This window comes from Ctenopharyngodon idella, chromosome 1 (genome assembly GCF_019924925.1).
Source record: "Ctenopharyngodon idella isolate HZGC_01 chromosome 1, HZGC01, whole genome shotgun sequence".
In the NCBI taxonomy this organism is placed as follows: Eukaryota; Metazoa; Chordata; class Actinopteri; order Cypriniformes; family Xenocyprididae; genus Ctenopharyngodon; species Ctenopharyngodon idella.
The window spans coordinates 42,298,367-42,322,991 of NC_067220.1; the positions used below are offsets into that span (position 1 = coordinate 42,298,367).

General features: G+C 36.7%; 1 protein-coding gene across 6 annotated transcripts; it reads left to right on the forward strand.

The window, feature by feature from the left end:
• Window positions 1–1,100: 1,100 nt before the first annotated feature.
• On the forward strand, window positions 1,101–24,536 carry LOC127515599 (gastrula zinc finger protein XlCGF57.1-like). 6 transcript variants are annotated; one of them, XR_007930859.1, is made up of 6 exons: window positions 1,487–1,659; window positions 4,019–4,085; window positions 4,632–4,691; window positions 4,820–4,853; window positions 5,673–5,802; window positions 5,921–6,569. XR_007930859.1 is itself a non-coding variant. In XM_051899554.1 (2 exons), the coding sequence occupies exons 1-2, from the start codon at window positions 1,566–1,568 to the stop codon at window positions 9,810–9,812; spliced, it is 1,329 nt and encodes a 442-aa protein (XP_051755514.1). In that variant the 5' UTR covers window positions 1,101–1,565; the 3' UTR covers window positions 9,813–12,265. The 6 variants fall into 6 exon arrangements, 2 of the variants coding, with proteins under 2 accessions (XP_051755514.1, XP_051755444.1); XR_007930857.1 differs by having other exon boundaries at window positions 1,488–1,659; window positions 4,820–4,891; XR_007930851.1 differs by having other exon boundaries at window positions 4,820–5,802.
• Window positions 24,537–24,625: the final 89 nt, after the last annotated feature.

The following is a 24,625-nucleotide window of genomic DNA, read 5'->3' on the forward strand; positions in this document are numbered from 1 at the left end:
AGGTTGCCACCTGTGCAATAAGTCCATTCGTGAAATTTCCTCACTACTAAATATTCCACGGTCAACTGTTAGTGGTATCATAACAAAGTGGAAGCAATTTGGAACAACAGCAACTCAGCCATGAAGTGGTAGGCCACGTAAAATCACAGAGCGGGGTCAGCTCATGCTGAGGCGCACAGTGCGCAGAAGTCGCCAACTTTCTGCAGTCAAAAGCTACAGACCTCCAAACTTGGTGTGGCCTTCAGATTAGCTCAAGAACAGTGCGTAGAGAGCTTCATGGAATGGGTTTCCATGGCCAAGCAGCTGCATCCAAGCCTTACATCACCAAGTGCAATGCAAAGCGTCGGCTGCAGTGGTGTAAAGCACGCCGCCACTGGACTCTAGAGCAGTGGAGACGTGTTCTCTGGAGTGACGAATCACACTTCTCTGTCAATGCTGTATAGCTGTATTTTGCATTGTTCATTGTCAAACTTCAAAATTATTTAATTTTGAATTTCTAAAAAAAATGCTATTATTTTATATGAAAAAAATAATTGTATTTTAATGACAAAGATTTTTTTGTTTGTCATGTATATTATTTGATTAGCTCAGATAACATTTTAAGCTGTCATATGGTCGTGTTACAATATGTGCCCCTTCTATGGGACATGTTGTCACATTTCACTTCCCTTCTTTCGGGGTAAATAAAGAAAAAAGTATACACTAATGAATTAATGAAACAAAGCCACATATTTGTACCAGACGTGTGAAATTAATGTAGAAAAATAACCCTAAGTAAATTTACACAAACTGAGAAAGTCAACTCTCACTCTCTCTCTCTCTCTCTCTCTATATATATATAGTTATTATTTTTTACATTTGTATCGTTAGATATTTGAGTAAGTGGAAACCCATCATTTAAAAGTATAATCCTGCAATTTCTCTATCTTAAAAAAAAAAAAGTCTGGAAGATAAATAGAAATAAATATAAGGTATAGCAGTATTTTTGACTTGGAAAAAGCATATGATGTACTATGTAACATCCAATACATATTAAATGGGAATTAGAGGCAATTGAAAAGTGGGGGACAAGATTGAGTTTTAAATTTTCTGTAGAGATAATCAAAGTGATGTACTCAAGGAAGGTATTAATCTAAACTATAAAAACAACTGTTTTCCCCTGATTATTGTCAGGTTTTAGAAACGGTAGAATATATGTTTTGCAGACAATATAAAGAACAGAGGAAAACATGATGGAAGAATTAGGAAAAATGGGATTAACAGAGACAGGAATAAAGGATGGCTATGGAAAGTGGTGTGAATGAACAAAGCAGATGATGTATTTGCAGTTTTTTGTTTGTTTGTATTTTTTTTTTTAAACAAAAAAAAACAACAAAAAAACAAGGATATGTCTTGATGAGGAGAATATGATGTTAAGGATTTTACAGGATAATAAACCCAGAAGATGGCAGTAGTGCCACGCCTCTGGATGCAAGCTGCTGTTGATCCCGAAAGAAGAAGTGGAAGAACTGACTGATGGAGCGATCTGCAAAATAAACTGGATCGAACATTTCCTGGAGATAAAGATGGAGCAGCATGAAGACAACCAGACAACACCAGATGTGGAGATGAAAACATGCCAGTCATCACCGAGGCAAGAATGGACGAATGAAAGACCGTGTAAGTTTGTTATTTCTGATTTATTCTGATTAAATTCACGTAACCTAGTAAAAAGATACGTGCGTCAAATGATTTATGCCTAAAGGCCAGTTCACACCAAGAATGATAACTATAAAGATATCTATAACGTTAACTATATTTGCGTCCACACCAACGAACGATAACGGTCTGTTTATTCTAAGCTTTTGGGGTTTCTTTTGGCATTTACACGGCTTTAACCAGCAGATGTCCTCGGCATGCTATGTTTCGAGTTAATATAGCTAGTATAATCTAACAGTAAATTAAACTGACGTAGTCAATATAGTGGAATAAAACATCACCTAGTGTTTTTCACTGCTACTTCTAAGGAAGCAAGACAGTGCCGAAATTATCCCTGGATAACTTACCTGAGGTAATTTTATGTTACACCGTTTGCTAGCCCGGCACGATCTTATCTCCGTTGATAGTACCATTTATTCCTAGGGTATTATTTTTTTTCTCCATATATCCATTTTCTTATCCTTGAAAAAGGGGTTTGACTTGTCAAACAGTGGTGTTTTTTTTCTGGACCTCGGCTATTAACGTCTGCCATTTTAAATGCGCGAGCCCTTAAATTAGAATGGATTCTGATTGGCTGTCAGTGTTTTATCATTCAACAGCTGGAAATAAATACGATATTTTTCCTCTATAGCGCTATCTAGCATTATCTTTGTCGTTATCATTATAGTATCGTTCTTGGTGTGAACGGGCCTGGAAGTTCAGATGCAGTCCCGGCCTTTGTTCAGATGTGTGCAATAGTTAGGGATTTGTTAAATTTATTTTTTTAGTCAACATTAGTTGACTAAAATTTAAACCAAAGAAGCCAGTAGCCATAGAAAAAGTTATTTTGTAGATGAATAAAATGTTTATATGATTTGATAACCGACACGATTCATTCATTGTGTAGTAAAATAACTATAGAATAAAATCGGCGAAATCAGGTAATGGTCTACTTTTCAAAGCAGTCTTAAAATATCTAAGCATGCACAATGCCTGAGTTTAAATCTGGGGTCTGTTCTTTGTAATCTCGCTAAATACTTATGAGATGATTGATTTGACAGATGCCAGATCTTCAAATAGTGATAGTTGATCTCTGGCTTATTTGTTTCTTCAAACGAATTTGTGGATTTTATCAAAATATCTGGATAAAGTAATCTGATATTACTGTGTGTTCTTGTGTTCAATGGTTAGTTCACCAAAAAAAAAAATGAAAATTCTGTCATTATTTACTCACCCTCACTCGTAAGACTTTCGTTCATTTTTGGATTACAAATGAAAATATTTTTAATGGAATCTCCATTGACAGTCTACGCAACTACCGCTTTGACTCTTCAAAAAGGTCATAAAGAGATCGTAAAACTAATCCATATGAATTTGAAGGGTTTAGTCAAAATTTTCTGAACAGACAAATTGATCACGTTGCATTTTACCATGAAATGAGAGTTCTGTGTCTTTATTAAAATCAACACATTGTAATGATTTATCTCATCCACCCGCAATTAATTAGAATTATTATTTTTTATTACTTTGATATAACCGCGATCCACGCATGACTAGTGCGGATATAATAAACAGAATGGTATTATGCATTGGTGTGACACTAATATAGTTCTTATAGTTATGGTTGTAGGTGTAAACTGGTCTGAAAGGGTTAGTTCACCCAAAAATGAAATTTCTGTCATTAATTACACAGAAATGTCATAACAAATTTCAAGGCCCAGAAAGGTAGTAAAGATATTGTTAAAATAGTTCATGTGACTACAGTGGTTCAACCTTATGGAGCCACTAAAGGGACATGGTGTTGCAGGGCTCCAGACAAAAAAAAAAAAAAAAATCTATTAAGGAGCCATTGGCTTCTATAAGTGAAAAAATTAGGTGCCAAATAATTTTTTTTAAGTGCCACAAAAGAATAAACGTGTTTTAATTTTGTGATGTGTTGTCATGTCTGCCATCCTTTTACAGCATCAGCATTTTCATCTTGTGGATGTCCTGGGAATTAAGGCTGTGTTCGAAACCACATACTTCTCTACTATATAGTAGGCAAAAAGCAGTAGGCGAATGAATAGTATGTCCAAATCCTTAGTATTCATAAAAGTGTAGGTGAGAATTACCAGAGCTTTGGACTAATTCTCGCGAGATTCGGACTTGCGTATACTAATGTTGCGTTCGAATATGCCTACTTACCTACTATATAGAAGGAGAAAAGTGCGTGAAAAGAGTAGTATGTTTGAAACCTCAGTATTCATAAAAGAGTAGGTGAGAAATCCCCGGATGGTCTGTTGCTCCCGCCCAGATTCTGAAGCACTCATCATTGGATACTTTTATATCCCTGCCTTCCCAGGAGGCCACGGGAAAGGATACGTCATTAGCTAACATGGCGGAGACCAGCGACGTGTGTGTTTTCAAATGTGAGTATTACAAACCAAAAACATGGTTCCTTGTGTTAAAATCACATTTGTTGAGCTACTGTAGAGTAAACTGTTGAATTGTTGAAGGTGTAAAGATGCTAGACAGTATAGTATAGTTGTGATTTTGCTGTAAAAACACATTTTATTATGTATAGCTAACTGAGGAGCTTCAGTAAGCACACGCATGTCTCCAAAGTAGATTTAAACATATTCTAAACCATATACATCTTAAACCATATACATCTTAAAGATACTTACTAAATGTCTATTTAACATTTGACAGGAAAATCTTCGATAAGTATTGCAGATGCACATGACAACATGAAATAGACATCTGAGTACGTGCTTTTATGTAGAATTCACTGTTATCAACACTGCTTACATTAGATAAATGTAAATAATGTAAATAAACTGAGGTTGATAAATTGAGGAACATTTGTATTGGATAAAAAGTGAGTTAACACATCATCAACTACCTCAACATTTAAATGTAGTATTGAGCACATAAATCACAGAGGTAACTTGAATCTTGTCTGGATGTTACAGGGACTGATGATCACACGTGTGTTTATCCGGTGGAGAGAGGCTGATGAAGGAAGGGTTTGAGTGAGTATAACAGAAATGAATACGAAATCTATTTAAATGTTAAGTTGTGGTTCATTTTAATTATTGTAATTTCAAACAGAGTTATTACAGCACTTTTCTGATTCTTGATTTCTGTGCTTTTGCTGCAGATTTTTTGTGGTGGAGCAGGGCCTGCAAGGCAAGGTGATGGTGGCATTTGTGAAAAAAAGGGAAAACCTGAAGTAAAACCATTTTGTTACTTCTAATATAGAAATCAAATGACATTGTGCTGTTAAAGTGACTGCTTTTGTATTATGATTGTGCATTTTTATAGGATCTGAAATGTCCACAGAGACTGGTGTGAGCACTGAGGAAGGAGAGACACAGCAGCATCCTGGAAATGGTGTAGTGCCATGGATGAGACCCTCCATCACTCCACCTGCACTTATTGCTTCATCTGGCCTGGATGTTGCTGTGGTCTCTTCTTTCTCAGTGAGCCCAGAGCCAGCGAGAGCAGTTAGACAAAGACCAAATGACATTGAGGATGTGATTTTTGGTCAGGTTTGTTCTGCTGGTTTCTGTTCATACAATGGAGCCCAACTTTCATAAGCTTCAAAAGCGTCTTCAAATAATGTCATGAAGCTTCTGGAAGTCAGGCTCCATTGACTGATACTGTATGAACAGAAACCAGCAGGACTGACTTGATTAAAATCACCATTTATTTTCAGAAAAAATCAAAAACAAAAAAAACACAGGGATTGAGCAGCGTGAAGGCGAGTAAATAATGACTGAATTTATATGTTTGGGTGAACTAACCCTTTAAGCTCCCAAATAGAAATTCTATGAAATGTATGTATGCATTCATAATATAGCAGTACCTTGAAAAAATAAATTAAGAAATAAGCATCTTTATTGAGCGTTTGTGCTTGTGACACTTACAAAAAAGGATTTACAAAAATCACATTTATTTATGCATTTGGCAGAAGCTTTTATCCAAAGCGACTTACAGTGCACTTATTACAGGGACGATCCCCTTGGATCAACCTGGAGTAAAGTGTCTTGCTCAGGGACACACTGGTGGTGACGGCTGCGGAGATCGAACCAGCAACTTTCTGCTTGGCAGTTCAGTGGTTTAGCCCACTACACCACAAAAGTAATAAATCTATAACAAAAGTTAGCATGTAATTGTAAAAATATGAAATGAAATTTGGCAAGAAATAGAATGCTGACAAGAATTGTAAAATATTTTAATCTGTTTAAATGTTTTACAGGTAGTCATGCTCATGGAGAGCAGGCACACGAATGTTTGGAGCAGACACAGCGACAGCCAAGCACATCTTCTCCCACTCTTGCTTCAAGGTTGTGGGGTTCAGGGGGCGTCATTATGGTCTTCCTCATTCTCTGGATCAGCGATGTCTCCATTGAGAAGAGCGAGATTGTGAAGCACAGTGCAGCACGCAACAACCTCAGGCAAAAAGGCATGGCTCACCTCTGGCCATGAAGAAAATAGAGCACCAGCATGTTTTCAGCATGCCAAAGGCTCGCTCTATGATGCTTCGCGCATGGTAGTGCTTGCTGTCGAAACAAGCCTGCATGATTGCACGTCAGATTCCAATCTGACTGCAGCAATGAGGGACATGATGGATGGCAAAGACAGGCAAAGGTGGGCAAGGTGGTCAGCTGCTTCATCAAAATAAAGCTGCAGAATTGGCACAGCTGTGTTGCGATGGCAGTAGGATGTGGGGTTCACCACCTGTAAATACATGATTGTTAGAACAATAAGTTTGAATAAAGCTTTGTTTCATGTGTTGTAGATTTGTATGTATTTATTTATTGTGATGCTTACTTTTATTCATTCTTTTACCCATTAATTCATGTTTCCTATTGTTGTCAGTAAATAAAATTTAATTATTTCATTAATTTATGTATTCATTGCTTGACTGAAATTTGAGATGTATTCACCTTGGCTGCAATTGTCTAGTGTATATTCATGCATAGCTATGTCATATGACAAAACAAATTGCATTTTGCTTGTTTTACTAAAACATAACATAATTTTAAGCAGTAATACTTACATTTTTCAAGTATAAAATCAACGATCTTCTCCAAAGGCGAGATCTTCGAGCATTGTCCCAACGTCTCCTTTGTGCAGACATTGCAAACGCTGAGGAAAACCATACTAGGAAGGATTGTCGAGTTACTGATGCTATGAGGTGTTGGTGCCCCTGTCGCTCTTATCTTTTTTTTTTTTATTGCAGAACTTATAATTGCAAATAAGACCAGATCAGAGATAACATGGTTGTATCTTTAACAATGAACAATCATGGTGACAAAAAACAAATATCATGGGTTTGAGTACATCATAGTATGAGATTATATACACAAAAAAAGGACAATGGCAAGGTTAAATATCTTTAAATAATTCATCATAATGCATAAACAAATGCATGTTTTATTCATAAGCCTGAGGGATGAAACGAGAGTTACATTCAATAAGAGCAAAATATAAAGGAGATTTAAGCCACTTTTGCTTGTGGATGAAATTTTTCTTAATTTTGCATTTAAAATAAAGAAATTAACAACATATTGAAGAGGTAACGATTTTGGGTTTTCGTGATAAAAATAACATTGTTAATAATAAAACTGTGGGTCAAAAAAGTAGGGTTAAAAATTTTTTTTGGGTTAACTTAAATCACCCCAAAATTTATTGGTTATACTACAATCACAAAATAAATGGGCAGCTGTTTCTTCAACACAAACACAAAATGAGCAAGTTTCGTCAATATCAAGATATTTACAGATAGATGAATTAAATCCGTCACTTTTAAGTTTTAAGTCTTTTAAGTTGTTGCGCTTGTGATAACGTCTTAGGTCACATGATGACGTCAACATGGCGAATGATGTCCGGATCACATTCATACTTAACGCGTTCAGGCTATAAAGTACGTACTCTTTTAGCGCTCAATAAGTAAGTACTTATTGAAATTAAGTACTTACTCAGAAAGTATGCGGTTTCGAATGCAGCCAATGACTCAAATGACTTACTCATTTAGACATTTACTGCTACCTACTGGCAGTTTTAATTTCTTATTTAGAGTATCATTTAAAAAAAAAAAAAAAATCCTATTTCAATATTAATAAAAACCCATTAAAGGTATAGTTCACCCAAAAATAAAAATTCTGTCATCATTTACTCAGATACGTTTAATAATAATAATCACAAAAAATAGATGATGATCACAAAAAGATGATAATTTTATTATAGTCATACTGAATTGGTCAAAAACAGTGGGAATGTGATTATGAAAACTCAGGCAGAGAGATATTTGTTTGAACTCTGTTCACCTTAAGCTTACTAGAGGTTTGAGTTGGTTCTTGTTAAGAGGAAATCCAAATGTGAACACCCAAAAACCAAAATTTTTCCCAAAATCTTGCCTAATAGAGGAAAGGGCTATCGCAAAGTGCATCTAAAAGATAATAACCTTGTATAAGGCTTACCAGATTTAAGTCCCTCCAGGGTTTCACAGGACTTTTTTTCCGGTTTTTGCAGCCTAAAATGACAGAATTTTCTGCAGCTTTCCACAAATTTTTTCGGCAATATTTGTGGCATTTCTTGTTGTTTTTCAGTGAAAATATACCATAGATAACATTCTTATAACATTGTTATTACTTTTGTGACCTTGTGAACCATTGCAGGACTCCAGAATAACATTTGAGGGCAGTAGCACCGGTGCCATTAAGTTCAGAATCGCAAAATCCTGGAGGGACTGATTTAATAGCAACAATTTGAGAATGAAAGATTCAACCTTTAGTGTGTCAAAGATAAAACAATGACAATCTGTTGCAAATGAATTGGGTGCAGACTTAGAACTTTGGCTTTATTGTCCTTGAATTGATTTTTGACTTTGATTTTTAATGCTCATTTTAGGTCTGAAAGATCTGAAAGAAGATTGTATCACTTGTTATCAATGTGGGATGTGTTTCACCAAGCAAGCAAGCCTTGAAAAGCACATGAGAATTCACACTGGAGAAAAGCTGTTCACCTGCCCGCAGTGTGGAAAGAGTTTCACATTTAAACAAAGCATTGAGAGACACATGAAAACCCACTCTGGAGAGAAGCCTTTCACCTGTTCCCAGTGTGGAAAGAGTTTCACAGTGAAACAAAGCCTTGAGAGTCACATGAGAATTCACACTGGAGAGAAGCCTTTCACCTGCCCTCAGTGTGGAAAGAGTTTCACAGCGAAAACTACCCTGAATTTTCACATGAGAGTTCACACTGGAGAGAAGCCTTTCACCTGCTCTGAGTGTGGAAAGAGTTTCACAGAGGATAAAAAACTTAATATTCACATGAGAATTCACACTGGACAGAAGCCTTTCACCTGCTCTCAGTGTGGAAAGAGTTTCAACATGAAACAAAACCTTGATATTCACATGAGAAATCACACTGGAGAGAAGCCTTTCGTCTGCTCTCAATGTGGAAGGAGTTTCACAGTGAAACAAAACCTTGAGTGTCACATTAAAATTCACACTGGAGAGAAACCGTTCACCTGCTCACAGTGTGGAAAGAGTTTCACAGAAAAACAGAACCTTAAATGTCACATGAGAATTCACACTGGAGAGAAGCCTTTCACCTGCTCTCAGTGTGGAAAGAGTTACACAATGAAGCAAAGCCTTGATATTCACATGAGAATTCACAATGGAGAGAAGCCTTTTACCTGCTCTCAGTGTGGAAAGAGATTCACAGTGAAACAAAACCTTGACAGTCACATGAGAATTCACACTGGAGAGAAGCCTTTCACCTGCCCTCAGTGTGGAAAGAGTTTCACAGAGAAAAAAAAACTTAATATTCACATGAGAATTCACACTGGAGAGAAGCCTTTCACCTGCTCTCAGTGTGGAAAGAGTTTCACACAACAAAACCACCTTAAATGTCACATGATACTTCACACCGAAGAGAAGCCTTTCACCTGCTCTCAGTGTGGAATGAGTTTTAACATGAAACAAAAGCTAGAGAGACACATGAGGATTCACACTGGAGAGAAGCCTTTCTCTTGCTCTCAGTGTGGAAAGAGTTTCACAGTGAAACAAAACCTTGAGAGACACATGAGAATTCACACTAGAGAGAATGGAAATGCTGTGAGTGTGGAAAGAGTTTCAACATGAAATACAAGCTTGATCTGTTTATGTGATTAGGAGGCCATGTACACATGAATGCGTACAGCAGGGAGCTGAAAAACACTGAAAAATATGTAAATTGATTTAAGTAATTTCCATGTCTGGAAAAGTATTGAAAAGGCAACAGGAACGCGGCTAACATTACACAGCAAAATCCCCAGAGTTCAATCAACTCTGCTCAGAGTACATATGGTCCCTCTCTAAATAGTGTTAAAATAACACTGAAGCAGATTTAAAGTTAATGAGATAATTAAGCAATTAATTAAGTGATGATTGGGCATTAGTGATGAACACCTGCTGTTAACAAGCAGAATCACTGAAGAAAAGAGAAACAAGAACTACAACTGACTTCAGTCACAGTCTTAGATGAAATCAACTGAAGATAAAAATTGTTAAATCTCTGAAGATCTGATTAAACAACTCCACAAACAGCATTACCAGCTTCACATATTACTAACCAGATTGATTTTTATTTTCACACGTCTACAGAAGTACTTATTGAGAATTAACAGAGGTTTAGATGTTGTTTTATTGGTCAATGAAAAGAAAAGAAAAGAAAAAAAACGACGCCACCATGGTTAAGATCAGTGTTTGCTTAAGTTGGGCTCTTGTCATTTTCTCTAGTCATTGTGAGATTCCCAGATTGCATCCAAAGCAACTGCTAATATGTTTTGTCATTTATACTTTTCGGTTTTGCATTACCAGCCCTGTGAAACTACAGACATATTGAATAATTTTAAAACTGTGTAGAGCATAGAAATGTTTGAACTACTGCATCACCTAGACACACACACAGACATCAAGAATCAGCATATGAATCTCAACAATGGTGATAAAAAAAGCGCTTCACGCTGCAGTGCATGCTGGGTATCACCATAAAACTCCCATCATGCACTGCAGTATGAATAATTATTGTCACCACAGTTGAGGATTGTATGTTATATTTTCATGTATAAGCCTGAACAGTAATAGTTGCTCATTTTTAGATGTCTGTCTTAACTCTGCATAGCATAAAACACGCTGATGATATGTGATGTCTGCACGAACAGGGTGCGCAAGGGTATGTAAAAACATACATTGGCAGGCAGGTAGGACATCCTATCATATCCCTCGGACCAAACATTTAATAGTCCTATACCTTCCACAGATGGTATAAATACATTTAGAGCACTTAACTTAGTGATTGCTATCGGGATGTGAAGAGACTTTCAACCAGCATAAAAAATGTTTTTGAAGCAAATCACCTACCCTGCCTTTAAAGTTATAAAAGCTATTCAATCAAGAACAGTGTTTGATTTTCTTTTTGTTCTTTTTTGTTAGATTAACATTAAGGACACAGAGAGCAGCAGGTAGGCCTCCAATCAGGGTCCAAGCACTAATGGCCCATGTGGATGATTAAAAATCCAATTGAAATGTATCTTGAATTTTCATTGAAAGTTAGAGTTTGTTCATAATGTGTGTGGTGTATCTGTGGTATTCAATATTTAAATTTAGATGAATCTCATATCTCTCAATTTCAAATGAATGTGAAGATATCAATTGCAGCTCAAAACCTTATTTTCATTTTTATAATTTATTTCCATATGTGTAGAAATAAACCTTATGCATAACCTTATGCTTGCAGTTCCACATAAGTGTTGGTTATATTATTCATACCACAACAATAAATGTCTCTAGAAATTTTAAATGTAAAAATGTAATATAAATATATTATAATATAAAATTGTCTTAAGGATCAAGGACCCAGTCAAACTCAGCACAAGACTCAGCTGGAAAATAAAAGTTGAACCTCTCCTCTAGGTCTTTCAGATGCAATTTGTGAAGTGAGAATGTATTCATCTTTGCCTTGAATTTTTGCATTCAGGTCACTGAGATACTTAAAAACATTTGTGGGGTGGTTATGGCCTAATGGTTAGAGAGTCGGACTTGTAACCTGTAGGTTGTGGGTTCAAGTCTCAGTACCGGCAGGACATGAGACTTCTCTTCTACTCTCATTACCCACAACTTAGGTTCTTTTGTGCAAGGCACCTAACCCAGAGTACTCACAGTAATACTCACTGCTGTGTGTGTGCACTTGGATGGGTGAAATACAGAGCACAAATTCCAAGTATGGGACACCATTTAAAAACACGATAGGCAAGTTTTGAAAACCATTCCACAACAGCAGTTAACTCTGCATCCTGAATTCTCCTGGTTGAGGAACATTTTTAACTCTTACCTCAGTTCGAGTCATGCCAAAGCATTGCCATGCAATAGCCATTGAACGGCTTTGCATGCTGGTAAGATTACAGTCTCAGCGACTTGGCTACTATTTCAGCCACAAGATAGCTAGCATTCAGTGCTTATTTGGACACTTTTGCTCTCTTTGTCATAACTTTCTCTTGTTTTTCGTGTTGCATTTTTTCAATGGAATGGAATAAAATATTCTGCATCCTTGCTTACTAGTAATGGTTTTTTTTTTGGTCTGATGCCATTTTATTTTACTAGGAACCATTGCTTCATTCGACAGTTTGTCCCCACAGGCATCGAGGAAAAGGACATGATGGACCTCTAGATTAGATTTACTAGATTAGATTTTACTAAATTAGATTTACTATTGTTCAGGCTTAAAACAGGATTCAAAAGAAATAAGAATTTCGATTCTGTCACACACGGTTGTGGAGTTATTAGCTAAAATGTAAAGTTGTTTGTTTTAGCGCTACCTTGTGGCTGATTTTACACAAATCGGTACACATATTCATTTTCACAAGATGTACAAACATATAAATTTTTGTAACAGCAGGCCATTCAGATATGATGTTATTAGCCACTGAAATTTAATTGGCTGCTGGTGGCCATATAGTCATATTAGTTGATGTGTGTTAGGATGTCCAATACCAATATATACCAATTTTCAACTTCATAGATCGTACTGTTGCAGAGTTATAATGGTTTTTTTAGTTGTAGTGCCCCCTATTGGCAGAATTTTATGAAACATGGTGTGCATTCTCAGAATATCCTATTGTCTATGTGTGTCAAGTTTCATTAAGCTTGAACATTGCATTCAGCAGCTATAAGTCAACTTGTAAAAATGGGCATTGCCTGACCAATTAATTGACTTATAACTTTGTATAAGTGTTTATATTTTAGACCTGACAGGATGGTTTTCGTGGGAAATTGTGTACATCACTCGACCATGCTTGTCTCGTCATATCTATAAATACAGAAAAGTTGCTCCGGCTACTTTGCTCTGGCTACTTTCCGGCAAAAAGAGGAAGCAACAGAGCTCGTAATAAAACCAGTTGGCTTTTCGGAGGTGGCGAGAACTGAGGGATTTGAAATGTTGTAAAAGTGACATGGAGATGATGTTATTGCTCAACAGATGAGTGTGGTAATTTATTAAACAGATAAACTGCCATATGTAGCTCTTTAACAGAGTTCACTGTAAAGTAGGGCTGGGTATTGACACAATTTTCATGATTCGATTCGATTTCTATTCACATGCTTGCTATTCGATTACGATTTTGACTCGATTTGGTATCGATTATTTTGGATGTAGTATATCAGTTACAGTACATGACAAATTTTCTAGAGGAAAACAAATCTCTCAACTAATGCTGTAAACTACATATGGGAGTCAGTTGGTAGGCTACTACATTACTATAATATTGAAGGTTAAAATTTACTTATTTATATACAAACACTTAAATTACACTCAATTATGTTTTTTTATAATAATTAAAGTTTAGAATTACATAATCATATTTCTACTCCAATTCATTTTTTATTTTTTTTTATTTTAAACATTTAAATCGTGGCTGTCATAACTGATTTATTCAAACATGCATTGAATATTGAAGACCATTATAATGAATATGTAACGGTGCATAGCTATGTTTATCAGAATGCTGCTTTCTAGAGTTCACTTTTCTAGCTGACTAATGAGTTTATGGTCACTGAATATGTTTTTCTGAGGTAAATGTGACGTTACGTGACATTGTTTACAAGCTGTTTTATTGACATCTTTCCGAGGTTGAAACACTGATTGAGCTATTACACGAGACATGATACAGATTTCAGTAAGTTACTGTATATTTTAACACACCTTCAAATGTTTAGTCATGTTTATTTCGCGCTGTAACTGGTATTAAAGCGGAGAGGATGTTCACATTCGCTCCGTGTTGCCGCTTCTCTTTAACTGAGTCGCTACAGCGATCTGTCACGCCACATTAAACCGCGCCAAAACGGTATTTATTTTTTGAATCTCATAATAAGATGGACGTCATTTGAAATCTGAGACTTTGCTTCATATCAAAAGTAACAAAGCACAAAGATTATTGCAATTTATTGGATGGGGGGCGCACTACATGTTCTGTTCATTCATCAACTGAAAACAGACTAATCGATTCTTGGGATTTAAGAATCAATATCGGTTCGTAAAAATGAGAATCAGTTAAAATCGAGAAATTGATTATTTTTACCCAGCCCTACTGTAAAGGGTCATTTCATTATGGTTGTTGTGGCACTGTGTTGTTATTTATTTTCAAGGAAGTACCATGTCTATTATTTGGTTATTCAGCTAGTCAGCTTGAAATCCTTTCCATCTAAACTGGTTATATCTCTTAAGCCTAGTAGCGAATCATTTATGAGCAGTAGGATAATTTTTCTCTCTTTTTTAGATATGGGAAAGAAACATATTCAGCCACGCAGAGCCGAAGCACAACTAAAACATGTTCTTCCACAAAATAAATGCCGTTTTGTTTTTTTAAACACGTTGCAGGCTACTGGAAGTGACTATCTATGACCCAGACCTCCTGTTGAGGAGGAAATATTATGAGAGTGTGTCAGTATCCAGACAGCACTGTGACGGTAGGGTAGTCTGTGAGGTACATCAAAAAAGTGTGGATAAAACAAGTCAAGATTATTCATTTGCTAATGTGATTATTGAGCTTTCTGAATAAAATCATTCTCTCATCCAGATTTTACAGATTAAGTGCTGAAAACGCCTTACGATGGCGACTCCTGCTCACAATGTAAATACAACAAGAATACAGCCTAAACATGTATAATGGCACTTTTACAAACCAATAGCAACGTAAAACCAAAAACCAATGTTATGAAAATGTAATCTGTTAAATGATCTAAAAATCATTAAATGCCACTAAATATAAAGTATATGTAGGTGATCATTTCTGTTCTTTTATTATTATTTTTTTTGTTTCTTGTTTTTGTGTGCTTTCTGGCAGAGTTTGGTTAATCGGGCCAACGAAATATCACATAAATATCATTTTGCCCTTCTGCATATATGTTTGTACGTTAGAACCTAAATTATAAAACTGAACAGAGATCAGAAAACCATATTAGACACTGGTTCATGGGTTCAGCCAGAGATCTTATAATATGGATCTTAAAGGGCTCTGGTTCAGCAGATCAACGCCTCCTAGCGGTGAACCCTCGAAATGTAAACTGCTTCGAACCAGTATATGACGTGACGAGGTCTCGTTGCTGAAATCACATGACTTGTCCAGTCTGACGAGCTCAGAGACACGGGTTCACATACGTCTCGAGGCTTATTCAAACAGCGTTTTGAACGCTAATTCGGTGATTTGAAACCAAATAAATTTTGGTTGTAGAATATCTATTAGAGAATAGGGTGAATGAAACGATGATAGAGACTGATGAAATAAGCTGCGCCGAACATTTCCTAGTAATAAAGATGGAGCAGCCTGAAAACAACCAGACCACAATGGGACCAGATGTGAAGCCGAAAACATGCCAGACGACACCTATACAAGAGAGGATAAATAAAAGACAGAGTAAGCTGGTTATTTGTCACTTACAATGTAATAAATCAATTAAAATAATTTGTTAATTGTGTTAATTTTTGATCGTTACTAATTAAAAAGCCATATTTATGGCTATATCCTAAATAGATATATACACCAGATGTTCAGATGTCCACAATAGTAGAAACATTTTCAGATCAACTATATTTTAAAGGTACACTGTGTAGTTTAACTTTTTTTTTTTTTTGGTTCAAAATAACATTTGAATAATGAGTCAATACATCATCAATCCTCCTTCCAAAACAAGTTTTCACTTGTTCACTATGGCATAGGCATAAATTTCATCTAACAGTTGCGGGTACAATAAACAAAATTTCTAAAGAGCAATTTTTAAGGGGACAGGGACACAAATAATACAGCCATAATTGTACTTGTAAGGATATGTGTACACAGAGGAGAGCCTTATTACTATTATTATTATTATTATCAGCATCATCTGTATTAAAGCTGCTGTCCATAACTTTTTTGGTTAAAAATTATCCAAAATCAATTATTGAGCAAGTACATAACCAATCAGTATTCAAAACCATCTCCTTACCTTAGCTCAATTCACAACGGTAAGCTTGTAATAATGTTTTATAATCTGACTAATAATCTGGCAGCACACGTTTTTTGCTCAATCCATACAGTAATGGATAACGATAATACACACTACATACACATAGTCACGCAATGTTGATGTTTTTAACATTAACAATTCGAGAACAAAGTATAACAATAATAATTTGCACCATTGGTTGCGCGATTTATTGTAAAACTTTTTTTACGTTGGTCAGAACAAAAGTGGATGGCGTTACTTACTTCTTCAGATGACATTTTCCGGTGAAACTTCTTAGTTTGGACATACATACAAGATGTAGCATATGTAATTATGATGTACAGTGAAGATCCACACTGGTGCGTTGACTGACAGCACCCACACATAGCTGCACATCAAAACATTAGATTCATCCGCGCTGAGGAGCCGTGCCGATGCACAACCCACGTAAAGATGATAATTCCGAAAATCACTGCAATTGCAGGTTTCAAACAGAGATGGTGACAAAGAGGCAAAACTTACGGACTGCAGCTTTAAAGAGAAAATAATCACTTCATTCAATGTTTAAAGTGAATAAAATAGCCTTGACAGCCTAGTGGACTGCTCTTTTCAAGTGCTCAAGTCACTTGCACAGCGTAGCAACTCACACTCTGCAGACAGACGGCTCCTGCATCAGTATCACGCGCATGTGTCGTGCTGCTCACGTGACCAGAGCCGGCCAATACTGAGCCCGCGTTCAGACGTAAACACGGAAGCTCTGCAACAAAAATAGCGTAGCAGTATGACAGTGGCAGACGAGTTTGTTGAATAAAGACGTTATTTTTGTTTGTTTTTTTTGCGCACAATAAGTATTCTCATCACTTCATAATGTTAAGGTTGAACCACTTTAGTCATGTTGACTATTTTATCGATGTCTTTAATACCTTTCTGGACCTCGGAAGGTGCAATGACGTTGCTGCCTATTGCCGCTTTTCCACTGCGTGGTACTACTCGATTCGGCTTGGCACGGCACGGCTCGCTTTACTTTAGGTTTGCTTTTCCATTGCAGTTAGTACCGCTTCAAAGTGGGTGGGATTATAGACTGATCATTATAGTTGCGCCACCTCTACTGCCATGGATCCGCTTCTCATCTACCAACCATTTCTTTTTTCAAGTTTCGTGTGACGTCGTTTAAAGCAAGTCATTTTGTGAACAAATGATACTGCGGTGGCTGTTACTGACTATTTAAATCTAGCAGGTTTGGTGTCTCGTGTTTCAAATCCAGTGACGCTGGTAGTGACGATTCTTTCTGACCAATCAGTGATCTGCCATTTACACATCACATTTAGTATCAGTACGGCTTGCTTGGAACTTCAGCCGAGGTGGTACTATTTAAGCGAACCATACCATTCCATACTGAGCCGTCCCATGCAGTGGAAAAGCGCCAAAAAGTGAGCCGTATCGAGCCGTACCGAACCATACCATGCAGTGAAAAAGCACCATATGTGTGGATCAGATACCTTCGGATTTCATCAAAAATAACTTAATTTGTGTTCCAAAGACAAATGAAGGTCTTACAGGTTAGGGACGACGTGAGGGTGAGTACTTAATGACATAAATGTCATTTTTGGGTGAAGTAACCTTTTAAATTGGTCAATTGCCATTTAATATTTATACTGTGTTAGTAATGAGTTTATTAGTACTGTGAACTTATTTCATTTGAGTCCACTACAAAAAAGAATGTTTCTTAAAATGTCAGTTTAACTCGGACATCTTGCAGATAACTGCTAATTAACAACAACACACAAAGTACATAATAAGAGATTTTCACTGCATCAGCAACTACACAGGTACTGTCTTTAATTAAAGCAACATGCAGCATTACATCAGTGTTTTTCTGCTCATCTTTGACTTGACACAATGGTAACCCACAAAACTCAGACAACAGAAACCCTTTACATCTCAACAGAACATTATAACAGGTCTCCTCTATACTTGATGATCTTGTGCAAAAACACATAAAATAACACACCAGTTCAACATTTACTCTCCTGATCAGTCATTAATTTCACATAACTTTTTTCTACTAAATGCAATGAACTTTCACTAATATTTGAGTGAAATTAACTTGTTTCATTTAGTAAATCTGACTGTTAGGTTTTACAGTACATTACTGTATTTTCTTGATTTTACAGTAAACTGACTTCCAGCCACAGCCTCAGATTAAATCAACTGATAAAAGAATAAATTAAATCTTTCAAGATATCAGAGAAGGATTAAACCACTCCACAAACAGCATTACCTGCTTCACTTATTACTAACCAGTTTGACTTTATTTCTGTCACACGTCTACAAAAATTCTCATTGAGAATTAACAAGGGTTTAGATGGTGTTTAATTGAAAGTTTCATTTGAGGTCACCATTATGGCGATTGGTGTTTGATTTAGTTGGGCTCTTGAACCTTGACTTTTATTTAATTCTGCTTTTCTTTGGCTGTTGTAACTGTGTTTTTAACACACATTTGTTGTGAGGAAAAAAAACTATAGAAAATATGATCTGTTAATGTTGGCGGTGTATCAACGATGTCATAAATCAGTAGTCACCTGATCTCATACAGAGACTAATCTCTGATAATCTGGGTTATTTTATGTTATTGATTATAACAGCTTAGAGTCTGCATCATGAGATCCAGCAGTTTTGTGATAACGTGAAAGATTTTTAAAAAATTATGCACAGAATGTTTTAAAATACTGAACAATTTCATCACGCACAGACATCAACAATCAGCATATGAATCTCAAAAATGGTGACAAATATAAAGCTTCATACTGCAATGCATGCTGGGTGCCACTATAGTACAAAACTCATCCATGGCTCCCAGCATGCATTGTGGCATTAATAAATTATAACTTTTATAACAAGACAATTCAACTGCATAACAGGGGATTGGGTTCAAATTCCATGCTGAGCAGTTCATTTTTAATGAACCAGGATACAGGTCTACACCTTTGTATAAAAATGTTCAGTTTCATTTGAGCTATGTTCATCTCATTTTATTGTTTGGGGTGCATAGCTATTATTTTGGCTATCTCACCTTTATTGTCCTTGAATTGATTTTAGATCTGAAGGAACTGAAAGAAGATTCTGTCATTTGCCATCAATGTGGGATGTGTTTCATTGACCAAGCAAGTTTTAAGAAGCACAGGAGAATTCACACTGGAGAGAAGCATTTCACTTGTCCTCAATGTGGAAAGAGTTTCACACAACAAGGACAGCTGACACGTCACATGAAAATTCACACTGGAGAGAAACCTTTCTCCTGCTCTGAGTGTGGGATGAACTTCATAGAAAAACACAAGCTTAATATTCACATGAGGATTCACACTGGAGAGAAGCCCTGCACATGCCCTCAGTGCGGAAAGAGTTTCACACAACAAGGACAGCTGACACGTCACATGAAAATTCACACTGGTGAGAAACCTTTCTCCTGCTCTCAATGTGGAAAGAGTTTCATAGATCAACGACAACTTACAGTTCACATCAGAATTCACACTGGGGAGAAGCCTTTCACTTGCCCTCAATGTGGAAAGAGTTTCACACAACACGGACAGTGGAAACGTCACATGAGAGTTCACACTGGAGAGAAACCTTTCTCCTGCTCTCAATGTGGAAAGAGTTTCACAGTGAAACAAAGCCTTGAGAGTCACTTGAGAATTCACACTGGAGAGAAGCCTTTCACCTGCCCTCAGTGTGGAAAGCGTTTCACATTGAAACAAAGCCTTGAACGACACATTAGAATTCACACCGGAGAAAAGCCTTTCACCTGCTCTGAGTGTGGGATGGGCTTCATAGAAAAACAACAGCTTAATACTCACATGAGAATGCACACTGGAGAGCAACCTTTCATCTGCCCTCAGTGTGGAAAGAGTTTCATTTTTAAACAAAGCCTTGAGAGACACATGAGAATTCATACTGGAGAGAAGCCTTTCACCTGCTCTGAGTGTGGGATGGGTTTCATAGAGATGCAAAAGCTTAAAATTCATATGAGAATCCACACCGGAGAGAAACCTTTCACCTGCCCTCAATGTGGAAAGAGTTTCAGAGTAAACAGGAGCCTTAAGAGACACATGAGCATTCACACCGGAGAGAAACCTTTTGCCTGCACCCAGTGTGCAAAGAGTTACACAGTGAAACAACACCTTGAGAGTCACATGAGAATTCACTCTGGAGTGAAGCCTTTCATCTGCTCTGAGTGTGGAAAGAGTTTCATGGAACAACGACAACTTCTAATACACATGAGAATTCACACTGGAGAGAAACCTTTCTCCTGCTCTCAATGTGGAAAAACTTTCAAACAACAAGGACAGCTGAAATGTCACATGAGAATTCACACTGGAGAGAAGCCTTTCTCCTGCTCTCAGTGTGGAAAGTGTTTCACAGTAAAGAGTAACCTTGAGAGTCACATGAGAATTCACACTGGAGTGAAGCCATTTTCCTGCTTTCAGTGTGGAAGGAGTTTCATGCAACAAGGACAACTTCAAATTCACATGAACATTCACACTGGACAGAAGCCTTTCATCTGCTCTTATTGTATGAAGAGTTTTACATTGAAACATGTCCTTGAGAGACACATGAGAATTCACACTGGAGAGAAGCCATTCACCTGCTCTGAGTGTGCGATGAGCTTCATAGAGAAACAAAAGCTCAAGGTTCATATGAGAATTCACACTGGAGAGAAGCCTTTCATCTGTTTTCAGTGTGGAAAGAGTTTCACAGTGAATAGGAGCCTTAAGATACACATGAGTACTCACACCGGAGAGAAGCATTTCACCTGCTCTAAGTGTGGAAAGAGTTTCACAATGAACAGCACCCTTGAGAGACACATGAAAATCCACACTGGAGAGAAACCTTTCACCTGCCCTTATTGTATAATGAGGTTCACAGTGAAACAAAGTCTTGAGAGACACATGAGAATTCACACTGGAGAGAGGCCTTTCACCTGCTCTCAGTGCAGACAAAGTTTTATGCAGCAAGGACACCTTCGAAATCATATAAGAATTCACACTGGAGATAAGCCTTTCACCTGCTCTGAGTGTGGAAAGAGTTTCACAGTGAACAGCACCCTTGAGAGACACATGAAAATCCACACTGGGGAGAAACCTTTCACCTGCCCTCATTGTATAATGAGGTTCACAGTAAAACAAAGTCTCGAGAGACACATAAGAATTCACACTGGAGAGAGGCCTTTCACCTGCTCTCAGTGTGGACAAAGTTTCATGCAACAAGGACACCTTCAAAGTCACTTGAGAAGTCACACTGGAGAGAAGCCCTTTGTCTGCTCTGAGTGTGGAAAGAGTTTCACAGTGAAACAAAGCCTTAAAATTCACATGAGAATTCACACTGGAGAGAAACCTTTCACCAGAGTAGTGGAATCTCCTCTACCGTCACCTGTATGCAGTATCAATCCAAATAAAGCAGTTACAGCGTACCCGGACAACCCCCCTGCCCCCAGCTTTCAGAGGAAAGACATGTAGTCAATCAGTTTAAATGATTAGGAGGCCATGACTCTAAAGAAGCCAGTGGGACAATTTGGCAAAACTGCGATGCCACACAGCAAAATCCCCAGAGTTAAATCCACTCTGCTCAGAGTACATATGGTCCCACTCTAGAGTGTTAAAGTAACACTGAAGCAGAATTAAAGTTAATGAGATAATTAAGCAATTAATTAAGTGATGATTGAGCATTAGTGATGAACGCCTGCTGTTAACAATCAGAATCGCTGAAGAAAAAAGAAACACAAGAACTACAACTGACTTCAGCCACAGCCTTAGATGAAATCAACTGAAGATAAAAGAAGACATTAAGGCAGGGATGGGCAAACTCGGTCCTGGAGGGCCGTTGTCCTACAGAGTTTAGCTCTAACCCTTTTAAAACTCAACTCAGTCTTTAAAACAGACTGTAGCCTTCTAGTAATCCTAAAGACAGTCACAGTAAATTCCCCAGTGTTAAATTTACACCGCTCAGTGTTCAAATGGGAACCACCAACAGGTGTTAAAAGTAACACTGAAACAGTGTTAGAGTTAATTAGATACTTAAGTGATTAAGTAATGGTTATTCGATTATTGAAGACACCTGATGATAACGAGCAGAATCACTGAAGGAAAGAGAGACACAAGAACTAAAATTGACTTCCAGCCACAGCCTTAGATAAAATCAACTGAAAAGAGATTTAAATCTGTCTTATTACAAACCAGACTGACTTTATTTCATTTGTCTCCAGTTCTTTTGGAGAATTAACAGAAGTTTAAGTGTCAATGTTTTATTGAAAATGTTTGCTCTAATTGGTCAGTTTGCAGTTTTTATAACAGCATTTACACATAAAACACAATTTGTTGTAAAGGCATAAACAAAGGCTTATAGTTGATATAGCTTTCATCATCATAAAGAAAAAAATATTCAGACACAGATATAAAGAATCAGTATATGAATCTCAACAATGGTGACATGCCTCATGCTGCAATGCATGCTGCACCATAGGATAAAACTCATGACTCCCAGCATGCATTGCGGCATGAAATGTCACCATTGTTGAGATCCATATGCTGATTCTTGATGTTTGTCTAAATATCTTTATTCTAAATGCATTTAAACATCAGAATTTAGAATGTTTGATTTTTGGTGGAAGTCTATTAATAACAAGTAACCATTTTTGGTCAGTGATAACATGAATCATTTTTCTTTGTGATGATGAAGGGTATATCACCTGATCATCTTTATGGCTTTCTTTGCAACAAAATATGTTTTAGTAAGCATTACTATAAAGACCACAAACTAACAAAAAACAAAATCAAACTGCCCAACTAAAGCAAATACCGATCACCATAATGATGACCAAACATTTTCAATGACACCTAAATCTCTGTTAATTCTCAAAATAAAAACTGTAGACAAATGACAGAAATAAAGTCAGTCTGGTTTGTAATAAGAGAGATTTGATGTCTTTTCAGTTGATTTAATCTAAGGCTGTGGCTGGAAGTCAGTTGTAGTTCTTGTGTTTCTCTTTCCTTAAGTGATTCTGCTCGTTATCATCAGGTGTCTTCAATAATCGAACAAACATCACTCAATTACTTAAGTATCTAATGAACTCTAACACTACTTCAGTGTTACTTTTAACACCTGCTGGTGGTTCCCATATGAACAATGACATTTACAGCAGCCATAAACCCGAGAGCGCAGCTCCGTTGTTTCATTCATTAAGCACAAATAAAAGCCTGACAACGCTAAATGTTCAGTTTTCTGATAATATAATTCACGTGTTAAAGTGTGGCAATATATTAAATTCAATAATTTTAATAATATTAATTATAATAATACCAACAGAGTTGTCTGATGCAAGTAAATGGTGCTCTAATAATTTTATGGTTTTTATACTGTTTATATGGCAGAATATATGATCATTTAATATATGCTATAGGCTTATATATAAAAATCTTAGTAAATGGACTTTATCTTCCATAAACCTATAGAGAGCTGGTCTGATTTCAAATATTCCGACATGCAAAGTGAAGCATTCATTTGGCTGGAAAGAAAGTGAGACTTTGCGCTGCGTACTCGATACAAGTGTTTGCTTTAGTTGGGCTCTTGCCCCTTATATTTTTTTTTGCAATTGCAATAGTGCAAAAGAGCAGATCAGCTTACATATTCTGCTTGTAAAACTTTTGAATAAACATGCCTTTGTAATGCTTCTCTGTTATTTCTCAGTAAGTGCTTCTGTGGACATATGACAGAAATAAAGTCAATCAGGTTAGTAATAAGTGAAGCTGGTAATGCTGTTTGTGGAGTTGTTTAATCATCCTCTGCTGAGATTTAATGTCTTTTATCTTAAGTTGATTTCATCTAAGGCTGTATCTGAAGTCTGTATCTGAAGTCAGTGGTCCGCAAACTTTTGAAATGCATGTGACTTGAGACTGAGCTCTAATCAGGGCAGACCCTCCTACTTTTGATTTTATCAAATCAATATTGTTTTTATATTTTTTGGCCTCATGTGATTGGACCATTCTCTATTCTCAAGTAGGTGTAATATCTCTTTCGAGATGAAAGTAAATTATCTTTATAAAAATCCTTTCACAAGGCGTTCAAATGAAGAAGAAAAAAAAAGATCATGGTCATGGAGCTTAGATGGAGTTGGCTAAATGGATGCGATGTAAGTCATGCCTTTTATTGTTCTCCCCGCTTGCTATTTCAAATACCTGTCAACAAAGAGTTGTGGGCATCGACACAGAAGGGGTCCAAGCACAATGTCTTGTGTACAGAATATAGTTATACAATGGACATGTCTCTTTTCAAATAAAATATGAGTCTTTAAGTGTCTCTTTATGGAAGTATTATTATATGTGCTTTATTAAAATAGACAAATAATATAGTGTCTCTTCTTCAATTGGACATAAAATCAGTCATGT